Below are 25,708 nucleotides of genomic sequence, written 5' to 3' on the forward strand. Positions count from 1 at the left end.
CGGCATGTTCCGAGGCAACGGCGCGATAAAACGGATGCCGGCCGTTTGTGGATACGAAAAAAAAAAAAAGCAAGGCCTCTTTGATGGCCCGATCGTTGCAATTTGGCATGTGATTGGAAAAAGCACCGCTCGACTCGAGCAGTCGTGGCAGGTTTCACGCTGCGTGCGTGGCGGATTTCGAGAGACCGGGCCGTGGTGACGAACTGGATGCGGAGGTTAACTATTCTCGCACACAACGCACAACAACAGGTACTGGCATGCATGCACAAAGAGATCCAATTATGTTGATTTGTGATTTTGGCATGTGCATGCCTGAGGTTGCATGTATCGAATGTACAGAATGGCAATGACTTAACCTGTTGCCGTGCCAACAAATCCGTGCATCGAAATGAGGCTGTCAACAGCTATAACCCCCTTTGACCAAGCCTACAAGGATCCGCTCGGACAATATGGGAAAACAAACCGAAACAACACGTTGATAAATGATTTTTCTTTTTTTTTTTTTTCTTCTACTGTTCATTCATGCCTGCTATTGACTTTAGCTGGCCATAACAATCACAACAAGACCACTAATGGCTGCTGTAAAGTTAAAAATAATGGGTAATTTTTATATTATTTTTGATTAATAAAAATTCATATCAATATCTAATGATCTGAACAGCCGTGACGTTTATTCGTCCCCGGCATATCTTTCTTCTTTTTTTACTTGCCGCAATTGTTCTCATCTGTGAGTGAGAAAATCATGATGAAATTACTTATTTTTTTTTGTTGTTGTTGTTTATCTTTTGATGGTCTTTAGCCTTACTTTTGGCTGGATGTTCTAGTTCTTCAGGAATCATGCCAAATATTTATTTATTAAATATCGGATATAATGATGGCATCGTGTATGCAACCTCTAGTTCCAGCATTGTTAATTCAAACTTGCCTCAAGTTCTCGGAAACTTTGTCGGCAAGACCAATTTTGAAGTTCGAATCGGTTACTTTGGTCAGTACCGCATGCCATGCTCAAATTCGGACCCGTGCTAATTGAAAAATCTTTCGATGCAGCACTTTGCACTCACGTGCCGCCCGAGTCATGGCTATGTTCTCCAAACGCCACCACGCTTGCCGAGAGGCTGGCCGCGGTTGAAGATCCTCTCAACATTTTGAACGTGGCCGAAACGTTTCGGCAAAAGATTGTGTTCCCATACTTGCTTGTGACCTCTGCCGGGCTCGCGTTCGTCGTGTTTTTGTTGACGATGCCGTACCCGCCACTATTGAAAACCGTGTCGATCGGTCTTTGCTTTGTTTCAGTAGTATTGGTTCTCATCTCGGTGTTGTGGCAACATACTGCTTCCGTGGCTGCATCGACAGTGGTAACAAACCTTGGCGAGGGAACGTTGTTCACAGGCGTTGGTCTTACATCTATGGTATTAGGATGGATGTCATTTGGATTGCTAACGGTTAGCTTAATGGGCATTTACTTGTTCGTTCGGATCAATTCCGTAATATCGCATAATGTTGGATAAATTTTTTTTTTTGAATTAATTTATACTTAAAATAATAAAAAAAAAAACCTGGCCAATACCTAATCTTGAGGACTAAACCTGGTTTTAAAATTCTTTAGAATAAGGTCAATGCCAGAACCGTCATAGTCTAAAATATCCTCGCCACCACTGCCACCCACATCATCCTGTAACTGACAAACGTTTCTGAAAGCAGAAGAAAGCGGGTCGTTTATTTGAGCAAAAACTGCTGATGAATTTTCAATGTTTAACGGATATTGAGACGGAGAAGATGTTACCGACACGTCATCTGGTGATGAAGCTAATGGATCGGATTCTTCATCCGTCACGACTGGGGTATCAACCACGGATATTATTGAAGGATAAGAATGTTTTAAGTTTTGTTTTTTGTCATCATCATCAGGGATATTTTGCGTCAAACTTGAATCAGGTGCGATCTCTTTGCAAACTTGAGTCACAATTTCAGAATTGTCAAAATCTTGTTTGCTTTCAATTGATTCTTTGAGAGCACTGTGTAAGGTATCCAAAGACGTGTTCGCAGAGTCAAGATCACTTGAATTTGCTAAAGTCTGATCTGACTTGGCGTCAGGCCAAGTGATTTTCATGCCCTCAAACGAATCAAACAGGTTTACGAGACTAATTTGTGAAACATGTTCATCGTCATCAATCTCGGTATTGTTCTCACTCTCGACCGACGCTTGCTCATCATCAGCATCGTTCCCATCACTCAGGTCTTCTACTGACTTTGACCATATTTTAAAATCACAATCGCTCACAACGTCATTCACGACTTGAATAAACTCTTTGCTTACCGGCATGGCATGCTTAAATAACGCGCTTCTGATTTTGTTTCGAGAGTCCATCACGCTGGCCGGTTTTTTCTTGCGAGTGTTGATTTGCTGCTGAACTGCAGAAGCGCGTTTATCAGTTCCGCTTGAACGTTCAGTCTGACGATGATTAACCCGTTCGTCATCAAAACTAGGTTGCTTGCGTTTCCTAATAATACGTGAAAGTTGCTTAACTTCAATCACAGAATCGTCATTTTCGAATACCGTGTTGGTTGATGCAACGTATGATTCGACTTTAACCATATCGACTCGCAGCGTATCGTAATTATCTAAAATCGAATTTTGTTTAAAAAAAAAAAAAGATAGAGAAAGACACAATGCAATTCATGTTTTTTTAATATATTTCCCCGACCCCGACCCCGACCTTGGCCCGATTGTAAACAATTGCGTTCAACGCGTCGTCTACAACACCCTTTGATATCCGACTCACGCTGTCAGATATTATGTTCAAAACCAGGCTTTCAATAACGAAATGATTAGATTTGCACAGACCGCAGAGCCAGATTATTAATGGCGCCTCGGTTGCCGACAAAGGATGACTTTCCGTCATCTTGTGTGGTCTCGATAACTCCGCCCGCCTCATTACCACTTTCCTACTGGTACATCACCTCATTTCATCATAAGAGCATTTTTTTTTAATCAATTAACTTACTTTCAAGTGTTATTCTACTGCACGGCTTGGGCGACAAAATTGCACCGTTCACGGCACTTGCTCAAAGACTTAACCTTCCTCGCGCCGCTGTGATAGCAATTCAAGCACCAACTCCAATGCCGTTTGACCTTGGCGGGTATCATTGGGGTGATGATATTGTGTTTAACAAAGATCCAACCGCGTCAAGCGCAAGCAACAACAACGATGATGATGATGTCCTTAGTCCAGACGCTGAATTTAATAGAGCAAGGAAGTTTATATGGAATCAGGTATTGAAAGATACGATCGTGGCAAAATGTGGGTTTAAGCTTGAGAGTGAAGTTATAATTTGGGGGTATGCTCAAGGAGGTATGGTTGCACTTGATATCGCAGCGACCCAATCCAACCTTGCGGCCGTGATTTCAGTGGGTGGTTGGATACCTTCGTTTACGGCTCCAAGGGATATCATAAGTCCTCCCAGAACTAGCAAAATATTAATAACCGGTGGTGATGATCATTCGAAAATTTCAAAGGAACGAATTCAAGCTGCCGAACAAATCTGGAAAGAATGCGTTAGGGTTCAATATCCAAGAATGAAAAGTGACTTGATGCCACGGAATCGAGATGAGATGGCGCCCATTTTACGGTTCTTGTTACGAATATTAATCCCAGATGAACTCAAAAAGCAAGGTCTAAGTTGAAAAAAAAAAAATTTAAAATAAAATAATAATATTTTAACCATGAATGAGAAAAAAAAATAAAAAAAAATACACATATAAACAACGCCATCCCAATCAAATTAAATTATCCAGACCTTAAAATTATCTCTATTTGCTCACATATTGTTGCCAAATTTCAGGATCTATAACCCATCGCTTATCGACTTCCTTGTCGCCTACTCGTTTTGCAACTTCGCCAACAGTTATTCTAATGTTTTCTTTCGAAATTGACTTAAACCTAAATTTTTTTTTTTTTTTTTTTCTCGTCAGAGATTTTAATTTAAAACATGGTTGTGGGCAAAACTCACTTTTTCTTAAGCGTCTCGATTAACATTAGCTTGTTCAAATCAGAACCTTGTATTTGTTGTAACAATTGCTTTAGCTCGAGTTGAGGAATCCGTTCTGGCAATGGCCTTTGAGATGAAAATCCTGTTTTTTGATTGCTGGACACGATCGAGTGCTTGCCAGTTGAAAATTCACTACTTGGTTTGGTAATCCAATAATCCTTAAATGGATCAATTGGTAACTGTATTGAAGCTGTAATATAGTTAGCAAAAAAAAAAAAAAAAAAAAAAAAAATTAAAATCCCAAGACATCCAAGGCATCCAAGACAACTTACGTTGGATAGTCGCAATCTCCATTCCCAAACCATCAAATTCGGGATTTAGTCCAGTTTCAAGATTAGTATAACATATGCCTTTCATGACCGGAACCAACGCAGTCAACACCCGTCTCTTTGGTTTTTCTTCATCTTCATCTACTAAGAAATCTTTCATTTCGTCATCAATAAAATCTCCAGATTTGCTCTCGTCATCGTCATCTTCTTCATCTTCTTCTTCTTCTGATATGTTATCCAAATCATCACCATCTTCTTCTTCTTGCACCCACTCAGCTTCTGAGTCATATTCATAATTTAACAACGGAATCTTGCAAAACGGATTCGCTCGTGGAATCGAACATGTCTTGGTAAACGTTCCAAAATATGGCGGACGAAGATCTTCAAAAAATCTCAAGAATTTTTTCGGTAACCCGTTGAGCTTGGCTCGGAGTTTATCTTCTGACAAGATGGCAGGCGAAGTTGACGTGAATTGGTTATCAGCGTTATTGAACATGGCAATCACATCCTTGGTTGAGTGTTTTAATCTTTTGCCTCGCGGCCGGCGCTGATTGGAAGATAATTGAAAAATTTCGGCAAAATTGGGCACCTCGTTTGCTAATTGTGGATGAATAATCTTATTTGAATGATATTCACCGGTTTGAAATAATTCATCCAAATGAGATCGTGCATGTTCAACTGATATTTGATCTTGACAAAACCGATTTTGTGGGAATAATGTGGCATTAGCCTTGACATGAAATGGCAAAAAAACGTCATTAAAATCTAAAGAATTTTTTTGGTTAATTTGCTCAGTTTGTGCCACTATGGACTCAGCCTCGATAATCGGAGGTGCGATACTGGCAGTCGGAGTAGTCTTTTTGAAAAAATTGCCCAGCCGAAGTTGTTTCTGTAAGAAAGAATTAATAATGTCTTTTTGCTAAATGCGACCCAGATATGGGTACATCAAAAACTCACCCGATCGTTTGCTTTAATTTCTTCTTCCTTTTTCCGCTTGTCTTCATCTCTTTTTTTTTTCTCTTCATCTTTTTTCTTTTTCTCTTCATCTTTTAATTTTTTTTCTTTTTCTTTTAATTTTTTTTTTTCTTCCCTATCAGCTTCTCTTGCAATTTTTTCAATTTTTTTGTTTTCAATTTCTTTTAATCTTTTCAACCGTTGCTGTTCCCTTGCAACCTTCTCGTCCTCGGTTAATTTTTTTTTCTTCCTTTTCGTGCCTGCAAGTTCATTCCCAGGTTGACTTATGTTTACTGCCAAATCTGTAGTTTCTGAATTAATTTCAACATTTGAAACCGATACGGTTTCTTCAAGATCTGAAATTTCAACCACGTTGTCATCTGACCCAATCTCTATAATGCTACCAGGAGTTGGCACGTCCATGACTTCCATGACGGCACGGTCTCGGAAAAAAAAACACTTGGTCACTAGCTTTTTCAGCTAAATTATTAGCCCCTCACTGTCGTAGTAAATAAGACTTTTAGCTAATAATGACAAATAGAAAGCTGCTGCTGCTGCTGCTGCTGATGATGATGATGATTAAAGAAATTGAAAATTGTTGCATTCGCGCAACGCGTCAAAAGACAAAACGCGTCAATTTCGCGCGTACCACTTTTGCTCTTTAATGGCTCGAATAATTCCTTTACAAAAATCTTTTCCACTACAAATTGCAAGTTATATATTGTATGTATAAACTGTATGTATATAGGAATATCCAAAAATATTTTTACACGTGCCATATTTTGCGCCCCAAATATTAAACGTACATCTCCATTTACCTTATTTTGCAGCCCAGTTAATCGTCGTCATTACTGCTGTAGTCTGGATTTGTAATAAACAGGGCCCTTCTTGACGAAAAAGTATTAGAAATAACTTCCTCATCCAAACTGCCGTCGCTAACTTTATGTGCTAGTCTTTCTGAAGGTTCTGCTATCGACGCTTGTGAAGTGTCTGACTTTAGCATTATTGATCCGGTCGTTGGGTTAACAGTCGTGCTATCAATAGAATTGGCTATTGATGGCGCACCCTTGTGACTCTGCTTACCCGCTGACGATATTGACGCCATCGATGTACGCGTGCCGTCGTCAATTGGTGTTTTGCTTCTGCCTGACTTGACACTGTTGGCAGATGCGCCGCTTAGGCTTGCGATTGTTCCAACTTCTTCTTTGCTCGTCTCATCTTTCGATGCCGAACCTTGAGTGCTTATTGATGATACCGGCCTGAGCTCATCATCTAAGCCGATGCGTGGTGGAAGCCTGTTTCGATTGCTGCTGTTTACAACCCGCGCGTCGCCAAGTTCAAGCGTCATGTCCAGCTTATGTTGATAGTAAGAATAAGCATGCGTGTAGCCCTCATATTGATCCCCGCGTTTCTTCTTTTTATCCTTTTCTTTCTCCCTCGGCCTGTATTTAGAAGACTTATCCAATAATCCGAATTGCAACTTGTCCGACCATACTGTAGCTTTCTGACGGCGAAGACGGTTTACGTAGTCCGTACGTTTGTCCGCTGTCAGGGCTTTGCTACTGGAAACCTGTGTGCTTGGGTCAGTCCTATAATCGGCTGTTGTTGCATCTGATGAGGTTGTCTGCAACGATTGTAAACTCATATTACCCGTAGAGGCTCGTGATAATTGAGAACGATACGATGCCTCGGAAATAAAAGTGTTTGAACGAGACACGGCCGGAGAACCAGTCGCAATCGTGCTTGCGGATCCTGCTGAAGACACCGAGCTCATCGACACAACACTACCCCGCGGCTCGTCTGATTGAGAAAAGCTTTGCCGATGCGCCGATTTGGATGGCAATATAGGTGAAATATACGGCGCCACATCTATCTTTTTGGACGCCGTGGCAAAATCAGTAGCAGGCCGGAACGCGGTAACCGGTGTTGCACCCGGAGGCGGAGGTAAAGCCGGCGAGCTCGCCAACGCTGTCGCATGAGCCAGCCACCTGCTTTTTTCGCTATCCTGAGATCTGCGCCTGAGGATCTGGGCATGCGAGTCAGGCGACGTCGTCGTCGCTGTTGTAGTAGTAGTTGTTGTTGTAGTAGTAGTTGTTGTTGTGGTTGGGGTTGGGATGCCGGGAATGAGTGACGGTGACTGAGATTTGGCCACTGGCGAAAAACTTGATGATCTTTTCGGCTCTGGCATGGGCGCTTGACGCGTGGTTGCAAAATAAGTTTCGTTACTTGACGTTGCCCTTACCGGACTCGGCGGGCCTTGACTTGGAATCCGGCCAGTCGTTAATTGAGACAACTTGGTGACATTGACTGAAGACGGCAAGGGCTTTCTCTTGACATGAGATGCCTGCATCGAAACTGGCCTGGATGCAGCAGGTCCTTGCGGCGGCGATGGGCTGCTGCTCCCCCTGTCACTGCGAGCGCTGCTCATCGAAACCGTGCGAGAATTAATCCCAAGTCGGATCGGATTTGGCGGAATGATTACATTCCCCGCACTTGCTTCTAAATTAAAAGAAGAAGAAGAAGAAGAAGAAGGCAATGACGACGGCGGCATTTGGGTAATTGATTGCCGGGCATCGATCTGTTGAGATCCACTCGATTGATCTGTTGCCGCTAACCGCAGCCGGTTATAAGTATAAACGTAACCAAGTTAACCACCCGGGCAAAGCCTGCACACGTATGACTGACGACAATGACAACACAAGTGCAAATCTAATGTCCCTGCAATTCTATCACCGAATCATCGACCCTTTCAAGTACGTTAAGGTTTTTTTGTCCTTGTTTGAAGATGGGCAGAGCCGCAAGAATCGGGTTACAGAACCAGGTCCAAAATCGAATAACAAGCATCGGTTTCACTTGTTACGTAATCCATGCATTAACAATGGTAAACTATGCAAACAAATGACAATAATACAAAAAAAAAACCAACTAATCATCGTCTCGCTGCTCGGCAGATCCGTATTAAAAAGTAGGAGATTTTGTCTCGTGAGAGCCTTCGGTATCGTCAGCACTGGCGTCATTCGTGCTTGCAGATTCATCAAGTTCAGCTTCTGGATCGTGTTCCGCAATTAGATCATCATAGTCGTTATCAATATCATCTCCGGACTCTTCATCTCCTTCCTCTTCTTCCTCTTCTTCTTCTTCTTCCTCAATCCGGCCGCCCATCGAATTATTCGATCGGATCGAACGCGGCCGTTTCCTTCTCTCGAAATCTTGCGCGTGCGCGTCCCTGATCGCCGTACTCATTGCAGTTGCCATCATGCGAGGTGTCATGACTGAAAAGGACTTGCGTCTCCTTATTGGCGGTGTTCCTGCCATTGGACTTGGCAACGGTCCTTCCGTTGGACCAGTACCAAGTCCCGCAAATCTTCCTTCTTCAGCAGCCACAAGAGGAGTCTGAATATTGATTTCAGTTAGTTCCCGATCAGCAGTTTCATCCAAATTGTAAGGAAGCGGTAAATTTCTTGAAGCAACAAATCTTCCAACATTTGTACAATGTTCATTTTCCATTCGGAAAAATATCCAAAGCACTCTCCGCAAAACTTCTACTAATGCAATGAAAAATGACAACATTGCTGATTGCTGAACCTGAACCGGAAATATGACATAAAATATCCAATTTAGTCTCATCAGTGGATCCGCTATCATCGCGATATAGTAATATATTGGATTCCTAAATCCTAGCTCATTTCTTAAAAATTTATGCTTCGCACCAGTTTGAAATAATGACCAATCCATAAACAGGTCCCAAAATGAAGAGTACACCGTATTGATCGCAGCAAACAATATGTAAACATCTTTGTTCGTGTTCACGCGATCGATTCTCCAGATGCTCAACGTAATAGCCGTGACTATTGTAAACGTATACTTTCCGGCATTGGCAAGATGCGGGAACCAGCTTCTGGTATCTGCATAACGCCGCAAGCATTGCAAAAATCTCCAAAGCGGGGGTAATGCATTCAAAAATCCCATCAATCTTGAATGTGATGATCCACATCTTGGTGGGTCCACCCAGTTAAACCGATAAATGCAAAAAAATAATGAAATGTTACTTAAAGAATAAGCTAAACTGCAAAAAATATCTCCTAAAAAAAAATCTCTAAATTCGACCGGATACAGTCCTGACAAGACAAGACGCCAAAGCGCAACCATAAGCCATTCGCGTGCTCTCCAATGGATAAACGGCAAAGGCAGCAATATTGCCAAAAGACTCACGCCGACAAACAAAACCGGATACCATTGCGCTGGTAATCTTTGCGGCCAAAAATCTGAAAAGCAAAGCCACATGCAAAGAGAAAGCCAAAAAAAGAAAAACGCTGGCAATTCCAAATATTGTCGAAATTCTAAAAAATGCTTTCGATCCCATTCAAAGATAAATGGATAATTAATTTTATATTTTGTCCAGACAAAGCAATTAATTGCAAACAAGACAGAAAATAAAATCATTAAAAAAGCGCCAGCCCAAATTTGAAACAAGTAAATAGCATCAGGAATTTGTTTGCTGAGTCCCTTCTGAACGCCAATAACAAGGGCTTGAAGAAATAAGGGTATTCCTAATCCCAAATACATGCCACTGGTAAAAGTCGCAGAATAATGACTTTTGGGCTGTGCACGAGTTCGAAGTTTTTCAATGGCATTCTTCCTGTTCCCGTGTTCAAAATATCTTGAGTATACATCTTCAGTTTGATTCATTAAATCATCAATAATGTTACTTTGGCCAAAATAGCTAAATTTGACCTTATCCATATACCAAGTCGAAATCGTTGAGTTGTTTGCTTTATCAAATTTCTTTGTAATCTTTTGCATTCCCGTTCGGTTGAGTAATCGATATGATTTCAATAATTCCAGTCCACGATAGTACTCATTAACAGCCTTGATATTTTTTTGAAAAAAAAAAAAAATTGTTAATTAATTTGTAATTTGTAGTAATCGTTTAACTCACAGTTTTCAATTTTCGCTTTGCCACTGCATACGGTACACTTTTAAATGCCTGCCTGCGTACATAATCTTGACTATTTCCTTGAGACGTGACTTTAGGCTTAGACATTAACGGCAAATGATGCAAATCAAGCTTTTTATAAAAAGAATCTACCTGTTGTTTAGTCTGTTGGATCAAGCTCTTTGACTTAACAGCTTGATTTTTGTTTAATGGACCGTTGCCTCGAAGTAACAACTCGCGTTCCTGCAAGCGCTGATCTCGAAGCAAATGTAGTTGATCTTTAATTTTTCCAAATCGTATTACCGCTTCCTCTTCTTTTTCTCGGTAAAAAGATTGAATTTTATCAAACTCCAAATCAAGCCATGTAATATAGCTCCGGTATGCTTCGTCATGAGTCATTTTCCTTTGAGTATCTTCAAAAGATGCCTTGATGGATGACGATATGCTTCGCTTGCGAAATAAAGTTCCCGATTGAGCAAGCTCAATTGCATTCCCATTCGGGCTATATTTCGAAGCCTTTTTTAAAATTCCTGATCTGGTTGACCTAGGCGTACCAGGAACTTCGACCGTATTTCGTCTTGATAAAGGAAATTGAGAAGTTGAAAAAGATTCGGTTGCAGAGTAGCCTCTAGGTCGTGAAATGTTTGATGAGGTTGACTTGGCACGGTCAGGAGCAATAGCAGGCGAGCCCAGGTCGATCGATAACGACGCATCATCATCTTTAATGTTACTCGGAAACGTAACTGATCTTGACGGACCATTATAAGCACCTACTCGATGCGAAGAAGAAATGGCTGAACCAACCGCGTCATCTTGTTGATTATCAGCTAACGCAGGAGGTGGCAGCGCAAACGTTCCCGTCACGCCTGGCGGTGTGGCCATCATACTTCCATATACCTCGGTGTTTGGAATATTATGCAAAGCAGACTCCTTGGTTGCAATAGGGATCGGTGGTGCAGTGTTGAGAAGTTGATGCGGAGCCACGCCGGCTGCAGACATGGCGATATCTTCGTTCTCATTACTTGAAGAAGAAGAACAAGCCAACATGTTTTCACTAATATCTGCCAATCCATATCCATTAGATGACCTTGAACTTGCCAAATTCTGATATTTGGGTGTACCACCAGGCCTTTCGCTCGGTGATTGCGATTCCAAAATTGCTGCAGCAGGGATGAAAACCGGCGTATTTCCGCTTTTCTTTGCCAACTTTTTGAGTCGCTTTTTGCCCTCCTTACATTGATTTGTTAGTATTTGAACGGAAAAAAAAAAAAAAAAAGAAAAATAATATAAATATATATATATATATACTTTGTAGTCAAGATATTGATGTCTCCATTCCGGGACCTAAACACATGTCAGTTGGATCATGTGAAATTTGGCTGTACGACTTACAAGATTATCATTCAGATATCTGCCAAAAAAAAAAAAAAAAAATCAGTTAATATAGTTTTTTTTCTTGTTTTATAATTCCATAATCTATCTCAAACTCACCTGGCAAATTTCATGACTGTTTAAAATATGCACCTATTCAGCTGCTCAATGGTTTAGCTTTTGCCATCCAGGAACGAAGAAGCAAGACAAACCTTTTTTTTTTTTTGTTTCAAAAAATCGTTCCCCTCGGCTCGTTTGCAAACATGCCAAGAACCAAGTAAATTTACCTAAGAAAAAAGAAAAAGCATGAGAAAATGACAATAATTAAAGAAAATTCACATTGACGGTTTAATCGCAGGGCCAAGTCATAGATCAAGCTTTCCCCCCATGCACTTCCTTACACCAGCAAATGACGACGAGGTTTTTGCCCACGCGCGCTCTCCACGATTTAAGCGCAAACGGGGTTTACCCTAGCCCGAAGACTTCATTTCAATGTCCCTCAACTACGCATTATTAAAATTGAACAGTAAATCGACGTTATACATTGTAAAAGACAAAAACTATTTTACAAAAATACCAATCAATACCCGTAATAAATTACAACCCAGTAAACAAGACACTCCTAAAATCATATACGCAAGTACCTTAACTACAATCCCCAACAAGCAAACAAATGAACGACGCACAAACTAATCTACATCAAAAAAAAAAAAAAAGGTCACAGCTCACTCGTCATAGTCGTGGTGAGGGTTCTTTTGTCGAAGAACGGCTGAAGAAACCGTGACTGTATCCAGACATTTAGGAATTGGCTTGCCGCTTCTAGTTTTCGGTTAGCTTCGTTGTGATTTTGCGTGTTCTTAAAAAAAAAATATCAACTCTTACAAAATTAACCCGTGCTTAATATTTCGTGCCTTATCCTTCAGGTTTACCTGAGACCTGCCTTCTAATAGCTTCAATTCGGGGAAAATTCTTCCCTGGGCATCGTCAAATTTATTTGCAACTGCTCTTTTGACAGCTTTTTCAATCTCTGACCATTTTGTTCCGTAACGCTCAATTGCATCAATCAAGACTTCTTCCATCTCGGTGGTCCATCTAGTTCCTTGCTTGCGTGGCCGAGCTGATGGCGGCAAAGAAGCCTCGTGTGCTACCCATTCGCCCATTGGGATATACCTTTTCGGTGGAAGTAAACCTGGATGTTGCTCCAACAATTCTGAACGTCGTTGATCAGCAAGAATCTCTTCTTCATCAAGTTGGTTTTCGGATAAAATAGCAAAAGCATTATTATTTCCATCAGCTGGCTCTAAATCGGCACGGACCGTTCGCTTTTGCTGTAATCCGGACGGGCTTAACGGAGCTTCGAGGAAATTATTAATCTCCGAAGGCTCAGTATCTTGCGTATCAAAAGCAAGTTTCTCTGCGTCATCTTGCCGATCATTAAATCTCCTTTTCGTTCCCTTTGATGAACTGGTATCAACCGGTACTGCTGAAACCACAACTTCTGGCCCAGAATCGGTCGCAGATCTCTTACGAGTTCGCCTGTGATGAGCAATTCCGCTTAACAGTGTCTTCTCAGCAGACCTGAAAACAAAAAAAAAAAAAAAAAATTAGAGCAACGTTTTTTTTAAATAAGTCCCACAAAGTATACTCACGTCAGTTGATTGTTTAGTTTTAAATGATATTCCTTCGCCCAGGTAGTAAACATATGAATAAACCATTGCCAATTATAATGCTGTGAAAAGATATTAATAAAAAGGTGAGAATCGCCATTATCCAATTTCTCTAACTCGTTCTTGGCAACATTAAGCGCGTTTAATTGATCATCGTTAACATCATAATTCTCAATTCGTTGGAAAACGGAATCTAACAAGTCATAAAAATCTGATGCGGGATCTTCATTAACAAATAATTGAATCTTTTCAATATCAAAATAAATTTTAATAACGTGAGTGAATGCGTCTGCGTGCTCGTACGATGCCACCCATTGCAAAAAATTTGAACACACCTGATCGAATTCGGAAGCGGACGGATTTCGATCAAGTAAAAACAAGTCGTGTGCCAGTATAGCAAGGTTTAGATTGTAAACATGATTCGTGTAACTTCTGTTGTCAAAAGCTTCTTGAATTTGATTAGGATCGATATATTTTGTAGTACCATAATCAGGTAATCGCACTAAGGTTATCTGTTAAGCGAGAAAAAAAAAATAATTCAGATGTAAACAACATACGCAAGATTTCATTAAACCTCCTTAAAATTTTTTTATCATCCGCTGGTAGCACAAGGTTACCCTCGGCTTGCTGAATCAAAACTTCTTTATCTAAAAGGATGTTTAAAAGGTCATCGGCAACATTTTGAGTGGACTCCTTGTGAAATTCAATCTCGTCAGTGTCAATTGCGAGGTGTTTCTGTATCAATCAGCAACTTATTGTTATTATTATTATTATTATTTTTTTTTTTTTTTTTGAATCATCAAATTAAAAAATTCAATTAAAATCATCAACCATGCCCATGCTGGGGCAACAAACTTACCGTTGCGGTTGAGGGTGGGGAAGTAGGGATCGGTTGTGGTTGCAGGCGATGCTCCACGTCGCCCTTCTTCACGGGTGACGGCACCGTTGAGCCAGCGAGGCTGAACCTCTTTAAAATGCTGCTCATAATAAACAATTAATTTCTATCGACAGAAAATTTTGACCTTGATTCCAAGCTGGATAATGATGCAAATTCATGGGATAAATCCGAGAAAACAAAACACAACAACGATGTAGGGTTATAGGGCTGGGGTGTAGCGTAGTGTAGTGTAGTGACGCGAATTCTAGTCACGTGCATGCCGCTGCAAATTGTTGGATTAAGCAGGAGAAACAAGTTTGTAAATTGGAGCAAAAAATATTTTTTTTTATTATTTTTGTCTTTATTCAGTTAAACTGAGCTTAAAGGAAAATAAAAATAAAAATAGGAAATATGCTGACTCGTGTCAACGATGTATAAACGCGTGAACAAACTGGGTCCCTACAAATGCACGTAACATTTGGCCCGTGATCATAAATTCGTAATCATTCATTGACCGCGTTGGCATCAATCAAATACATTCTTTACTACATCTCTGCTTGTCAGTGTTTCATCGCAAAGATCGTTCCCGTTTCCGTTTCCGTGAGCAAACACACGTTTTCAAAGCTTAAAAAGTTTGTGCTTCGTCAGGGGGACACGTAACAACCGCTTGTTGCGACTTTAAAAGCCGCATTTTCCGAGCTTGTACGTACGCAAAGTTTAAAGAAGTAAATAAATAACTATAAATACAAATAGTATATATTCGTCTGGTTGTGCAAGAAAAAAAAAACAAGATTGTTGGTGGATAGTGTGAAAGTCCATGGACGTTGCAAAGAACCAAAGCTGTCACGACTCAAAAGCTTCGTCACTGCTTGTATAGCCAAGTCATGAGCACTGGACAGGTGATTATCTCAGTCATTGGGTGCGTGTTTGCTGCGTGGTATTGTTTTATATTTCTTATCGTTTGCATTGGTTACTATCAATTGTGCGTAATTACCAATTTTTTTTTTTTTTTTTTTTTGGAGCGGGTCGAATGCTGATCTGGTAGTGTTACAGGCGGACAAAGTTCTCAAGCAGTGCTGCACCTTCGAAATCAAGCCGCCGATCTGACGCTTTAGGAGTGTCAATTCTTCGGCCATTGAAAGGAATTGACACCCAGTTTGAAGCATGCATTTCGTCTTCGTTTCAGCAATCGTATCCAAACTATGAAATCATATTTTGCGTTGATGATGCCAACGATCCAGCCATCCCGATCGTTCGCAAGATCATGGCCCGATATCCGTCTGTGTCTTGTCAACTTCTTGTCGGGTCTATACGGTACGGTGTCAATCCGAAGGTGAATAATTTGATTCGCGCTTATGACCTTGCCAAGCATGACATTGTCTGGGTTTTGGATTCCAATTGCTGGGTCACGTCCGGCGCGCTTGGCCGGGCGGTTGATGCGTTTGAAGCCGATGCGCGAGTGCAATTGGTGCATCACTTGCCGGTTTGCGTTGATATTTCCGACAACGCGTGGGGTTCAAGGCTGGACGAAATGTTTATGTCAACATCCCATGCTAAATTTTATGTTGCCATTAACACGGTCGCCGTGGCTTCTTGCGTCATGGGCAAATCTAATTTTTACCGTCGGTCTCGACTCAATCAAGCGGAACCGTTAGGCATCAAAGGGTTTGCCAAATTTATTGCTGAGGACCATTTGATTGGTGACAGCTTGTGGAAGCAAGGCGGCCGTCATTTCATGACATGCGACGCGGCCATTCAGCCCGTCAACAAGGCTTCTTTTTCCGACTATTGTTTCCGTCGCATGAGATGGCTAAGGGTTCGCAAGTACATGGTCACGGCAGCCACGGTGGTCGAACCCATGACTGAGTGTTTTGTATGCTCAGCCATGGGTGCGACCGCGTTTACAATCTTGTTTTCTAGACTTGCAAGCTGGCTGCTGGTTTTTTTTGTTAGCGTTTGCGCATGGGCGGCTTGTGATTTTTGGATTTTTGCAAACCTGCATGAGCATCGAAACGTGGAATCTTTTTTGGATGCCAGCACAACGCCATATTTTGTAAAGCCACGGGCATGGTCATTACGTGACATGCCTAAATGGCTGACATCATGGTTGCTACGTGAAGCGTTGGCATTGCCAATTTGGATCAAGGCAATGTCTGGTTCCAAGCTTGAATGGCGCAAAAAATTGTTTTATATCAAGCCAGACATGACTGCGGTTGAAATTCAAAGACAACCCGATGAGTCACTAAGAACGTGATTTTTAAGACAAGCATGAGGAAAATTGTATATACATATGTATATAATTACTACATTTTTAGCATGGATAAATGTTGTATATAAAGTAAAAGTTTTTATGCATTAAGATTAGAATAAATACAATGAATATTTAATTTCAATACGGAACTACAACTAATAGATAATTTTTTATAATTTTATGATAAGTGCTTGGTATTGTAATAGTTTTGAAAAAAAAATTTTATACCTTGACTGCAACGAATCATCAATCCAGATACAAGCGAATTTAGAAAAATGAAATAAAATGAAATAAAGAATAAATAAATAAAAAAACAACACGAAACCTGTAGATATAAAATTACAACCGTTCAACCTCTGTATGAAATAATAAGAATTAAAAAAAAAATTTGGTTCATCATAAAATATACATGAAATTTTTATTAATGTGAAATAAGTAAAGCCTTTTGTTTTCTTTTCATCTATACGTAAATAGCCTCATAAAAATAAATGATTGCAAACACAAAAAATGCGGCACCACCGGCAAGCGTGATTGTTCTCAACGAGATCTTTGATGCTAATAATTTACCACCGATAACGGCCGCCAACGTGCAAAGTCCATGACCTATAATCGCACCAATAATAACAAACCAATAATCTTGACCAGCAGCCATGGCAATTGTTGCGATTTGTGATCGATCACCCCATTCACCTAAAAACGTCATGACAAAAGTTTGCACCCACACTGGTGAAGCAAATAGTGAAACCAGGTTTAGAATGCCATCAAATTTGCCTTGCTTGCGTGACAACTTGCTTGTTTTTTTGTTTGCCAAACCTGATTCAAGATTGTCTGATTCGGCGGATAATTCTTTGGCCGCTAATTCGGATTCGACTTCTTCAATTTCGTCTTCGACACCGGTTGCGGCATCCATGTTGATACCTTCGTGCAAAAGTTTGCCACCAAACACGATAAACAAAAAAGCTGCCAAAAAAGACGTGTATTTTTTCGGAATCAGAGCCGGAACGGCATGACCAAGGAGCGCGGACAGCACGGTCATGACGGCCAGGGACGTGAACGCGCCCGAAAACACGACGGAGCGGGAATGCTTCATGGCCATGATTGCAGCAATAAGAAATGTCTTGTCACCAATTTCTGAAAAGATAATCATCATGAACGACATGGCAAATGACTTGTACGCATCGCCAACGATTTCTGGCGACGTGCCGAAAGCATTGGCGACTGCAGGAGCGACTGCTTGAATGGCACGTTCCATGTCAGCCTCGTCAGCCTGAATAGCAGAGGCAGATTGTGATGTAGGAGAAGAAAGATCGTCTAAAAAAAATGAGAATGTATATAAATATGTATGCAAACGAGAAACCAGAAGCGAAGGTATTTAGGCAACTGCTGAAAAGCGAAACCGGACTAACCTGGAGAGGAAATTTGCTTGCCAGAACGATCCAAGGGCACGGCCTCAATATGAGTACGAGCTAAAGGCGAGCCCTCAGATCCATCGAGCGACGGAGGCTTAACCGAAGCAAAACTGGGTTCATTAGTGTCGGCCGCGCTTGCATTAGCAACAGGCAGCAGCAGCAGCAACAGGCAGCAGCAAACAGCAAACAAAAGCGACGAAGCCCGCACACGCATGATTGTCAATGGTTCTCTTTTTTTTTTTTTTTTTTTTTTTAATTGTCACTTGATTCGTCAATTTTTACTAGCAAAATTGGGAGCCAGGTTGGTGAATTGATAAATGCGAATATTAAAGATTGCTACTGATTGCTTTTTTTTTCTTTTTTTTGCAGACTCACCGCGAAACCAAGACGGACGACTCAGCCCGCACCGCCACATAACCAGCCACCACACACGAGGGCGCGTTCGGCCGCTTAAGTGGACGAACACGGTTGCCAATGCAGTGCGTGCGCTAGTGCCCGGCCTGCAAAAGCATGCAAAAAAAAAAAAAAAAATTGCTTATCGATGCTTGTTGCGCCCGCTCGTGTCTGCGTGCGGGCTGGAATTGGCGAACCGCGGGTTTGGTTGAGGCACGTGTTAAGACCAGCAAGAAAAATGTCGTCACGTAATGCATTACTAACCATATGCAACCGCCAGCGCACGTGCAAAAACGCCGCACATGTCGCGGCTGGCACCGGCCATCTAATCTAATCTAATCTACGCCTGGCATCTGGCGCACCCGCACTCGAAATACCACTGCTCCCGCAGCAGCTTGCGGCGGTCATGCACCGGCATGTCCAGCATCATGCCGTACGAGATGCACAGCTCTTCGCCGGCAGAAACATCACGCGTTGTGATGAACCGCATCTCGCGGCCGACACGTTCCTTGCGCACGCCCGGCTCGCAGCCTGGTTCTGGGTTAGATTGTTGTTTTTTTTTTTCTCGCACCAGTACTTACTGTGGTTGAAATACGACCCTGAAGGGTACACTGCTGATCCCAAGCACTCGCTCTCCATCGTCAGCGGAAGCTGCCATATGCCAAACGCATTGGCCGCTTCCTTGCCAACCACGCTCCGCACCGTGGCCGTAGTCACAAACGGCTTGTACTTGCGGTCGGTCATGACTAGTTTCAGAAACAAAAACACGCGCACGTGCGCCTCCAATAAAGCTGGCATTCTCTTGATCAGGTCAAGCTCATGAGACTCCAATAACGCAAACTTGTCCCACGAAAACTCGTCATTCTCCTCTTGTTGCTGCTGGTCCGCGCCACTATTAGCTTGCCGAACTACGGCAGCAGCCACTAACCTTGCAATGTCATATTCCAGATCTTCCAATGCCTGAACCCTCAATCGCTGTCCCAGGCCCAGGTCACACGCTCGGCGGTCCATTTCTTGCCACAATTCTTCCACGTCCTCGTTCGAAACCTCAAAGTCATCTGGCACAAAATCCTCATCTTCTCCTTCCTGAACCTGCCTATGCTGATTCTGCAGCTTGCGTCTTGCCATGCTAACCGTGCTTTCAATCTTCTCAAACACCTTCACAAGTTCACCATCATGATCTTCCTGCTGTACCCATTTTTGCCGGCAGTCCTCGTTGCAAAACCACACGCCAGCTGCGGGGATCTTGACCTTCCATTGCCTTCCCAAATCGTAATCAAAGCAATACGCGCATACTTCTTTGCGGAAATCTCGAAAGATTGTCCACGTAAACGGCGTTCGAGCTGTGTGGATTACTGTGCCCGATTGAATAGGTTTAACCGCAAAACACCCCCGTCCTCCGTAAACTGTCGGTCCCACATTGAAATATTGTTCGGAAACCATAGATAATCCAATATATATATATATCTATATCTATATATGTATGTATATTATGTAACGAATGATCGTGTAGTTTCCTTTAAATCTAGACTAATAATGCATTCTATACTTGTCCCAAAAATTCCCTACCCAAAAAAAAAAAAAAAAAAAAAAAACGATAGTAATATTCCCTAGTATCAATCTTTTCCCCTCATCAAATAAATGAGCTCGTGCAATATATTAAAATTAGAAACGCAGATCTCGAGATCTCCTGGTCAATCAATCATTTTACGCGTTTTTTTTTTTTTTTTTTTTTTGGTCTTTTTCCTTGTTGACCGATTAAATTTTAAATTTCGTGAAAATCTTTCACCGGAACTCCCAATTATTTAAACGTCTGCTTTCTGTTTCCATTTTTTTTTTTTTTTTTTTTTCGTTTTCTTCTTTACTCAACAACATTCACAATGTCAGAAGAACTCACTCACTACACCATTAAAGGTATACATTTAATGGTTTTTTTTTGCTCGTATCTCTGTTGTCATGTCGGGGGTGGATTATTTGAATTAACCGCCTATCTGGCGTTGACTAGAAGGGTTGAGTTGAATGACCTTGAATGCGCTAACATTGACAAATTTAGACGGCTGGTTCAGAGAAGTCTCTGATGAGCTTTGGCCCGGCCAGGCCATGACTCTTCGTGTCAATAAGATTCTTCATGTTGAGAAGTCAAAGTACCAGGACGTGCTTGTGTTTGAATCTTCCAATTACGGCAACGTGCTCGTGCTCGATGGAGTTATCCAGGCCACTGAACGTGACGAGTTTGCGTAAGTGCACAAGCAATAACAATATATCTATATATATATATTCATGTAGCTAACCATGCCTAGATATCAGGAGATGATTGCTCATCTTGCCCTGTTCAACCATCCGAACCCGAAAAAGGTCCTTGTCATTGGCGGCGGCGACGGCGGTGTCTTGCGCGAGGTTGTCAAGCACGAGTCGGTTGAGGAAGCTGTTCTGTGCGATATCGACGAGGCCGTGATTCGCGTGTCGTCAAAGTACTTGCCCACCATGGCTGTTGGTCTTAACCACCCCAAGTCAAAAGTTCACGTCGAGGACGGATTCAAGTTTTTGGCTCAGTACAAAAACACGTTTGACGTGATCATTACTGATTCTTCTGATCCTGAAGGCCCGGCCGAATCACTTTTTCAGAAGCCGTATTTTGAACTTCTTAACGAAGCTCTCACCGAAAACGGTGTCATTACTACGCAAGGTTGTGCTGTGCTGTTTCTCTTTTCTTTCCCCTATAAAAAAATTTCTTTTTTTTTGACTAGCTTGCTAATATGGTTTTTATATAGCTGAGAACATTTGGCTTCACATTGCGTTGATCAAGGACCTCAAGAAGGCCTGCTCTGAGGTTTTCCCGGTTGCTGAGTATGCATACACCACGATTCCGACTTACCCATCCGGCCAGATTGGGTTTATGGTTTGTTCAAAGGACAAGAACCGCAAGGTCAACACGCCGCTTCGCGTACTTGACTCTGAAAAGGAGAAGGAATTGTTCAAGTATTACAATGCTGAGATTCACAAGGCTTCGTTTGTTCTTCCAACCTGGGCCAACGGTATCCTCAACTCTGAGTAATCAAAAGAATAAAAACCAAAAAAAAAAAAATTGAAATGAAAAGTTGACAAATTTATTGGGTATTGCGTCTTGTATCAATAACACTGTGGAGTATTAATTTGATGTTTTAAAACTAAAAACGTTGAGCGTAAAACATGTCTGTGCATTATAAAAAAAGGAAAGCCTATATACAGAAACGGAGGGGTTACAAACAAATTTACCTTCCAAGGTTAAGCAGCAAGTTGTTGGATCCCGAACTTCCGGACGTGTCGCCGCCGCTGCTACCACTCTTGGGCAGGTACGTAACATTTGGCGAAGCAGCGAGCGTGCCGGCAATGTCCTTGGAAGCTTCAATTCTTCTAATGAGTAACAATCCATCACCAGCTTTTTCAAGTGCCTTTGAGATTGTTTCGGCAGCTTCGGCCTCACCTTCGGCTCGAATGACCGATGCCTGACGTTCTTGCTCCGCCTTTTCGACAATATACCTGGCCCGTTCGGCATCTTGTTGCGCAATCTGTTTTTCTTCCACCGCCTTGGTGAATTCCTTGCCGAACGTCATGTGCGTGATGGACACGTCCTCGAGCGCAATGTGGAACTCGCTCGCGCGCTTGACCAAGTCGTCCCTGATCCTGGCGCTGACAATCTCTCGCTGCGTGATGAGCTCGGCAGCGTCGAACTGGGCCACGATGGCTTTCAACACTTCGTTACCGATCGAAGGTAACACTCGCTCGTCATAATCAAGACCCAGGTTTTGATAGATTTGAGGCAGGAACGTCACGTCCGGGCGGTGCAAGACTCGAAGAGTCAACGAAACCATCTGCAAGTCCTTGCTACCGGTCGTGGTCGAGATGTTTCTGGGCTGTTGTTTAAAATCAGTAAAAAAAAAAAGAATTTCATGCAAAAATTTCATTTTGCGACCCACCGTAGTTCTGACATCCATAATCACCGCTTTCTGCAACCAGGGAAACAGGAAATGCGTGCCCTCGCTGATCACGGTCTGCTTGACACCCGACAATCGATCAAAAATCACGGCCCGCGTGCCACCCTTGACATCATAAATGGCTGATTCACCAACCGAAACTCCAATCGCAACCGGAATCGCCAGGCCTGGTTTAGAAAATTACCGGGGTTAGTATTTTTTTCATTTCATGTCATAACGTTCGATTCAAAAAATTCACACGTACGATATACCCAGTTAAGAATTCTAGCTGATGCCGCCATTATAAACAGACTATTAAAATGAACTCGTTTTGATTAAAGACTTGAACGAAGCTTTCGGGGGTGGGGTGTGAGCGACGAAATTGATGATTACTTTCTCACTCACACTTGCCAGCCCGTGTCACCCTCTGCAGAATTGGGGTCAGCAACCGCGGCAAATGGGCCCTGCCCAATGAAACCGCACCGAAAACTAAAGTGAAAGTCGGGAAAACAACAAATTTGTTTTAACACATTTCACCGTGCATTTTTTAAATTTCGGTTTTTTTTGTTTTTTTTTATAAATTGTAAAGTGCTGCAACTTGGAGAATTTTATAACATTCAATTGTACTAGCGGACTAACTCTTTTTGCAAAAAAAAAAGTTCTTTCAACAATCAAAATGGGCGGAGAACATCACGGATACATTGGATGGTGGGGTGATTTGGGTACGAATTAACCTTGACTCAAAGAACGAATTCAACAAGCAATTACTGATTTAATATTTCTTTTTTGTGACAACAGGTGGACCCAAGCAAAGAGGTACGGTTTTTTTTTGATTGACGGTGATTTCAGGTGCAATCATGATTTTCTGTGCGAAAAATTTAGCATCAAGCAATTGCTAACCTTAGACGGAGTTTTAAATCAGGTATCGTCACTTATTCACTTTCACCATATGCTCAAAAGCCATTCGCCGGTGCGCTTCATGCTGCTTTTTTCAATACCGCCCGACGAGTGTCATCTCAAGCCTTTTACGTGATTGTGCCCGCCGCGATTTTCGGCTACATCATCACCAGCGCTAAGGAGAGGTAATTAATCACTACTACAAACACAAAAAAAAAAAATAAATAAATATCTAATGTGGGTTATTTTATTTAGAAACGAATACCTGTACTCCAAGGCTGGCCGTCATGAGCTCGCTGCCTTGACCGCGTAAACCGATTGACAGACAATGAACAATTGGTGTTGATATATAGTATAACCAATTTAATTTACAACCAACATTTGATTAACAACAAATTTCCTAAAATAAAAAAATAAAAATGATTATTCCGTATAGTTATTCATTCTATGTTTATTTACATGCATCATGTATCATTAAAAGAAGCCAAAAAAAATTTTCCGCTCCTTTATTAAACTCATATACAAATTTATATATATACTCAAACGCCGTTTTTTTTTTATGAAGTAAAAAAAAATGTTACTTCAGTACGACATTTGCTGAAATTATGAAACACGACAGATCTCCAAAACACCAACAAATTTACCCCCAAATAAAACCCCGAGTATGACAAGTTAAACGCGACGCGACAAGCCTTTTTTTTTTAAAAAAAAAGGGAAAAAAAAAAAAAAATCATGACTTATTTTGTAAACTCATGAACGAAAATTCTCGATGAAGAGGACTTGACGGCACCGTCGTAACCACCGACTGAGGCGCGCTGCCAAAGCTGCTCAACATTGTGCTCGACGAACTCGAACTAAACACTCCAGTGTCATCAATATCCCAATCCTCATCATCAGGTTCTCCGTCCGGGGTCGACGGGCCGGCGTTCGCATGCGGAATGCCAAGCAAGTCCTTAAACGGTTTTTGTTGCTCGCGCACGTTCCATCGCAAGGTCCGGCTCACGCTCTCGATATAATCCATCGGTGACGACGTCACGGTCGGAAAAGGGTACTGCGATGCCGTGACCGTGACGTAATCTCCGGATTTGAGCTCGACCCGGTGCCGGCCATCAAACGATGCCCAGGCAGTGTTTCGGGCGCCGCGTGGGACGCTCACTTTTAGCAACATGGAATCTGGCAACAACATTGGCCGAAAAGACAACGTGTGCGGGCATATCGGCGTCACAGATATGGCCGGGATCTCCGGATGCACGAGCGAGCCGCCGGCGGAGAGCGAGTACGCGGTTGACCCGGTCGGCGTAGATAATATGAGCCCGTCAGCTTGAACCACGGTCAGCAAATGATTGTCGCCGTATAATTCGAGCATTGATATCCATGGGCTCGGCCCACGGTCGATAACAATCTCGTTAATAACTTCATGAACTTCGGTTTGATGACCGTCCTTGAAAACCGTGCACGTAAACCGCATGCGAAGGTTGACCTTGATGCCGGTGTCGAATACCTTGTCAAGATGTTGCTCGTATTCTTGAAACTTAAAATTTGTTAAAAACCCGAGCGAGCCCAAACTGAACGCCAATATCGGCGGCACGACCTTTTGAAACAGCCACGACGTGTAAAGCACGGTGCCGTCGCCACCTAGCGTTAACACCAAGTCAAACAGGTCCGGCATCGAATTCGTAAGTTCCGGAGTCCAATATCGCAAGCAATATTCAAACCGTTCGTGTTCCTCAATTAATCCGTCGGCATCGAATCGTTTGGACATGCGCAACTTTGCATCAACGTACACGTTCACGGCTCGGGTCGATATTAGCCATCTGGCAAGCTGCCTGGTCAGGCTTATTAAACTATTATCTCGAGCCTTGGTAACAATTAAAACTGATCGAACGTTTATTTTAATCCGGGCTTGACCGATCTTTTGCAATCATCAGCATGTTGACATAAAAAACTTGATCAAAGTTCAACGTACCCGTTTGGCAAGTTCCCGAACTCCAGTCGCGGTCTGGACTCTAATTTTCAAAATCAATCAATATTCATGAATGATTCTGCCATTTGAACCTTACTTACAAGCTGGAATGGGATATATGTGAAAAACTCTCGGACGGAATCTCTTTCAATACCGTGGCAACGTCAACCGCGTCATCTAATTCGCGATGAACAAAACACGGAGTTCGAAAACTTTCCCGAATCATTTCCATCGATCTTGAAAGTTGATCGTTCGTGATTGGTGATTCAGATCCAGGAAAACCTAGTGCTGTCGTTCTCATCATGCTTGTTTGCTGAACTTTTGTAGGCTAAACTCTACAGGAAAAATTGAAAAAAAGAGAAATTAAAAAAAGAAAAAGAGAAATCTCTAAAATTGGTATAGTTATCTAAACATGCAAGGTCCTTTCTCCTTGGGTTAGAAAACTGAATACGGCATATTATGTTGACTATTATTATTATATCAACTGGTTATCAAACCAAATCGTCTTGGACTGGAAAAGGAAAGATCTCGGCCGCCCCGTTTTCCTCGGGGACGCGATGGCCTTCTTCGGAACTCTATACAAATAAAAATTCTAGAGCTAACCGCAGATGAAGTAAACAATATTGTGTATTAGTTAATTATAAACATTCAATTAAATTTACGATAAGCCGTGGTTGCCAAAACAACACAATCTGGCAGGGCTTTCAACTACGTTGTT

General features: G+C 41.9%; 14 protein-coding genes across 14 annotated transcripts; 5 read left to right on the forward strand and 9 right to left on the reverse strand.

Moving 5' to 3' along the window:
• Nucleotides 1–572: 572 nt before the first annotated feature.
• On the forward strand, nt 573–1,508 carry V1514DRAFT_346738 (Ca2+ regulator and membrane fusion protein Fig1-domain-containing protein; the record flags this gene model as incomplete). The annotated part of the gene is made up of 3 exons (XM_066929278.1): nt 573–600; nt 800–985; nt 1,048–1,508. 3 exons carry the CDS (start codon nt 573–575, stop codon nt 1,506–1,508), a joined length of 675 nt encoding a protein of 224 aa, XP_066784502.1.
• Nucleotides 1,499–2,699, reverse strand: V1514DRAFT_327717 (uncharacterized protein). The gene has a single exon (XM_066927029.1). It carries the CDS (start codon nt 2,594–2,596, stop codon nt 1,568–1,570), a length of 1,029 nt encoding a protein of 342 aa, XP_066784503.1. The 5' UTR covers nt 2,597–2,699; the 3' UTR covers nt 1,499–1,567.
• Nucleotides 2,700–2,811: 112 nt separating this feature from the next.
• V1514DRAFT_291224 (Alpha/Beta hydrolase protein) lies at nt 2,812–3,758 on the forward strand. Its single transcript, XM_066925314.1, has 2 exons — nt 2,812–2,952; nt 3,013–3,758. The coding sequence occupies exons 1-2, from the start codon at nt 2,864–2,866 to the stop codon at nt 3,683–3,685; spliced, it is 762 nt and encodes a 253-aa protein (XP_066784504.1). The 5' UTR covers nt 2,812–2,863; the 3' UTR covers nt 3,686–3,758.
• Nucleotides 3,696–5,841, reverse strand: V1514DRAFT_327720 (chromatin assembly factor 1 subunit A-domain-containing protein). The gene is made up of 4 exons (XM_066927030.1): nt 5,277–5,841; nt 4,323–5,208; nt 4,012–4,240; nt 3,696–3,941 (listed from the first exon to the last, which is right to left on the reverse strand). The coding sequence occupies exons 1-4, from the start codon at nt 5,703–5,705 to the stop codon at nt 3,812–3,814; spliced, it is 1,674 nt and encodes a 557-aa protein (XP_066784505.1). The 5' UTR covers nt 5,706–5,841; the 3' UTR covers nt 3,696–3,811.
• Nucleotides 5,768–8,085, reverse strand: V1514DRAFT_327723 (uncharacterized protein). Its single transcript, XM_066927031.1, has one exon. It carries the CDS (start codon nt 7,822–7,824, stop codon nt 6,109–6,111), a length of 1,716 nt encoding a protein of 571 aa, XP_066784506.1. The 5' UTR covers nt 7,825–8,085; the 3' UTR covers nt 5,768–6,108.
• A 4-nt stretch (nt 8,086–8,089) lies between these two features.
• V1514DRAFT_304319 (EXS family-domain-containing protein) lies at nt 8,090–11,992 on the reverse strand. The gene is made up of 6 exons (XM_066925628.1): nt 11,794–11,992; nt 11,701–11,743; nt 11,602–11,620; nt 11,518–11,553; nt 10,213–11,439; nt 8,090–10,142 (listed from the first exon to the last, which is right to left on the reverse strand). Exons 2-6 carry the CDS (start codon nt 11,712–11,714, stop codon nt 8,232–8,234), a joined length of 3,207 nt encoding a protein of 1,068 aa, XP_066784507.1. The 5' UTR covers nt 11,715–11,743; nt 11,794–11,992; the 3' UTR covers nt 8,090–8,231.
• Nucleotides 11,993–12,104: 112 nt separating this feature from the next.
• V1514DRAFT_366660 (uncharacterized protein) lies at nt 12,105–14,336 on the reverse strand. The gene is made up of 5 exons (XM_066929839.1): nt 14,107–14,336; nt 13,805–13,982; nt 13,230–13,749; nt 12,463–13,158; nt 12,105–12,399 (listed from the first exon to the last, which is right to left on the reverse strand). The coding sequence occupies exons 1-5, from the start codon at nt 14,230–14,232 to the stop codon at nt 12,306–12,308; spliced, it is 1,614 nt and encodes a 537-aa protein (XP_066784508.1). The 5' UTR covers nt 14,233–14,336; the 3' UTR covers nt 12,105–12,305.
• A 370-nt stretch (nt 14,337–14,706) lies between these two features.
• On the forward strand, nt 14,707–16,607 carry V1514DRAFT_12595 (nucleotide-diphospho-sugar transferase). Its single transcript, XM_066924437.1, has 2 exons — nt 14,707–15,106; nt 15,178–16,607. The coding sequence occupies exons 1-2, from the start codon at nt 15,009–15,011 to the stop codon at nt 16,376–16,378; spliced, it is 1,299 nt and encodes a 432-aa protein (XP_066784509.1). The 5' UTR covers nt 14,707–15,008; the 3' UTR covers nt 16,379–16,607.
• Nucleotides 16,479–18,015, reverse strand: V1514DRAFT_327733 (uncharacterized protein). The gene has a single exon (XM_066927032.1). The coding sequence runs from the start codon at nt 17,625–17,627 to the stop codon at nt 16,836–16,838; it is 792 nt and encodes a 263-aa protein (XP_066784510.1). The 5' UTR covers nt 17,628–18,015; the 3' UTR covers nt 16,479–16,835.
• Nucleotides 18,016–18,257: 242 nt separating this feature from the next.
• On the reverse strand, nt 18,258–19,719 carry V1514DRAFT_12553 (uncharacterized protein). Its single transcript, XM_066924436.1, has 2 exons — nt 18,759–19,719; nt 18,258–18,708 (listed from the first exon to the last, which is right to left on the reverse strand). The coding sequence occupies exons 1-2, from the start codon at nt 19,618–19,620 to the stop codon at nt 18,518–18,520; spliced, it is 1,053 nt and encodes a 350-aa protein (XP_066784511.1). The 5' UTR covers nt 19,621–19,719; the 3' UTR covers nt 18,258–18,517.
• Nucleotides 19,720–20,006: 287 nt separating this feature from the next.
• V1514DRAFT_327736 (Spermidine/spermine synthase) lies at nt 20,007–21,351 on the forward strand. The gene is made up of 4 exons (XM_066927033.1): nt 20,007–20,091; nt 20,231–20,414; nt 20,478–20,863; nt 20,949–21,351. Exons 1-4 carry the CDS (start codon nt 20,058–20,060, stop codon nt 21,230–21,232), a joined length of 888 nt encoding a protein of 295 aa, XP_066784512.1. The 5' UTR covers nt 20,007–20,057; the 3' UTR covers nt 21,233–21,351.
• Nucleotides 21,352–21,358: 7 nt separating this feature from the next.
• V1514DRAFT_327739 (band 7 family-domain-containing protein) lies at nt 21,359–22,537 on the reverse strand. Its single transcript, XM_066927034.1, has 3 exons — nt 22,396–22,537; nt 22,134–22,318; nt 21,359–22,070 (listed from the first exon to the last, which is right to left on the reverse strand). Exons 1-3 carry the CDS (start codon nt 22,430–22,432, stop codon nt 21,429–21,431), a joined length of 864 nt encoding a protein of 287 aa, XP_066784513.1. The 5' UTR covers nt 22,433–22,537; the 3' UTR covers nt 21,359–21,428.
• A 120-nt stretch (nt 22,538–22,657) lies between these two features.
• On the forward strand, nt 22,658–23,460 carry V1514DRAFT_327741 (cytochrome b-c1 complex subunit 8). The gene is made up of 5 exons (XM_066927035.1): nt 22,658–22,713; nt 22,790–22,852; nt 22,929–22,946; nt 23,053–23,212; nt 23,283–23,460. The coding sequence occupies exons 2-5, from the start codon at nt 22,807–22,809 to the stop codon at nt 23,338–23,340; spliced, it is 282 nt and encodes a 93-aa protein (XP_066784514.1). The 5' UTR covers nt 22,658–22,713; nt 22,790–22,806; the 3' UTR covers nt 23,341–23,460.
• On the reverse strand, nt 23,453–25,494 carry V1514DRAFT_327743 (ATP-NAD kinase-like domain-containing protein). The gene is made up of 3 exons (XM_066927036.1): nt 25,092–25,494; nt 24,994–25,033; nt 23,453–24,939 (listed from the first exon to the last, which is right to left on the reverse strand). Exons 1-3 carry the CDS (start codon nt 25,292–25,294, stop codon nt 23,758–23,760), a joined length of 1,425 nt encoding a protein of 474 aa, XP_066784515.1. The 5' UTR covers nt 25,295–25,494; the 3' UTR covers nt 23,453–23,757.
• Nucleotides 25,495–25,708: the final 214 nt, after the last annotated feature.

This window comes from Lipomyces japonicus (assembly GCF_038497905.1).
Source record: "Lipomyces japonicus strain CBS 7319 unplaced genomic scaffold V1514scaffold_10, whole genome shotgun sequence".
Classification (NCBI taxonomy): domain Eukaryota; kingdom Fungi; phylum Ascomycota; class Lipomycetes; order Lipomycetales; family Lipomycetaceae; genus Lipomyces; species Lipomyces japonicus.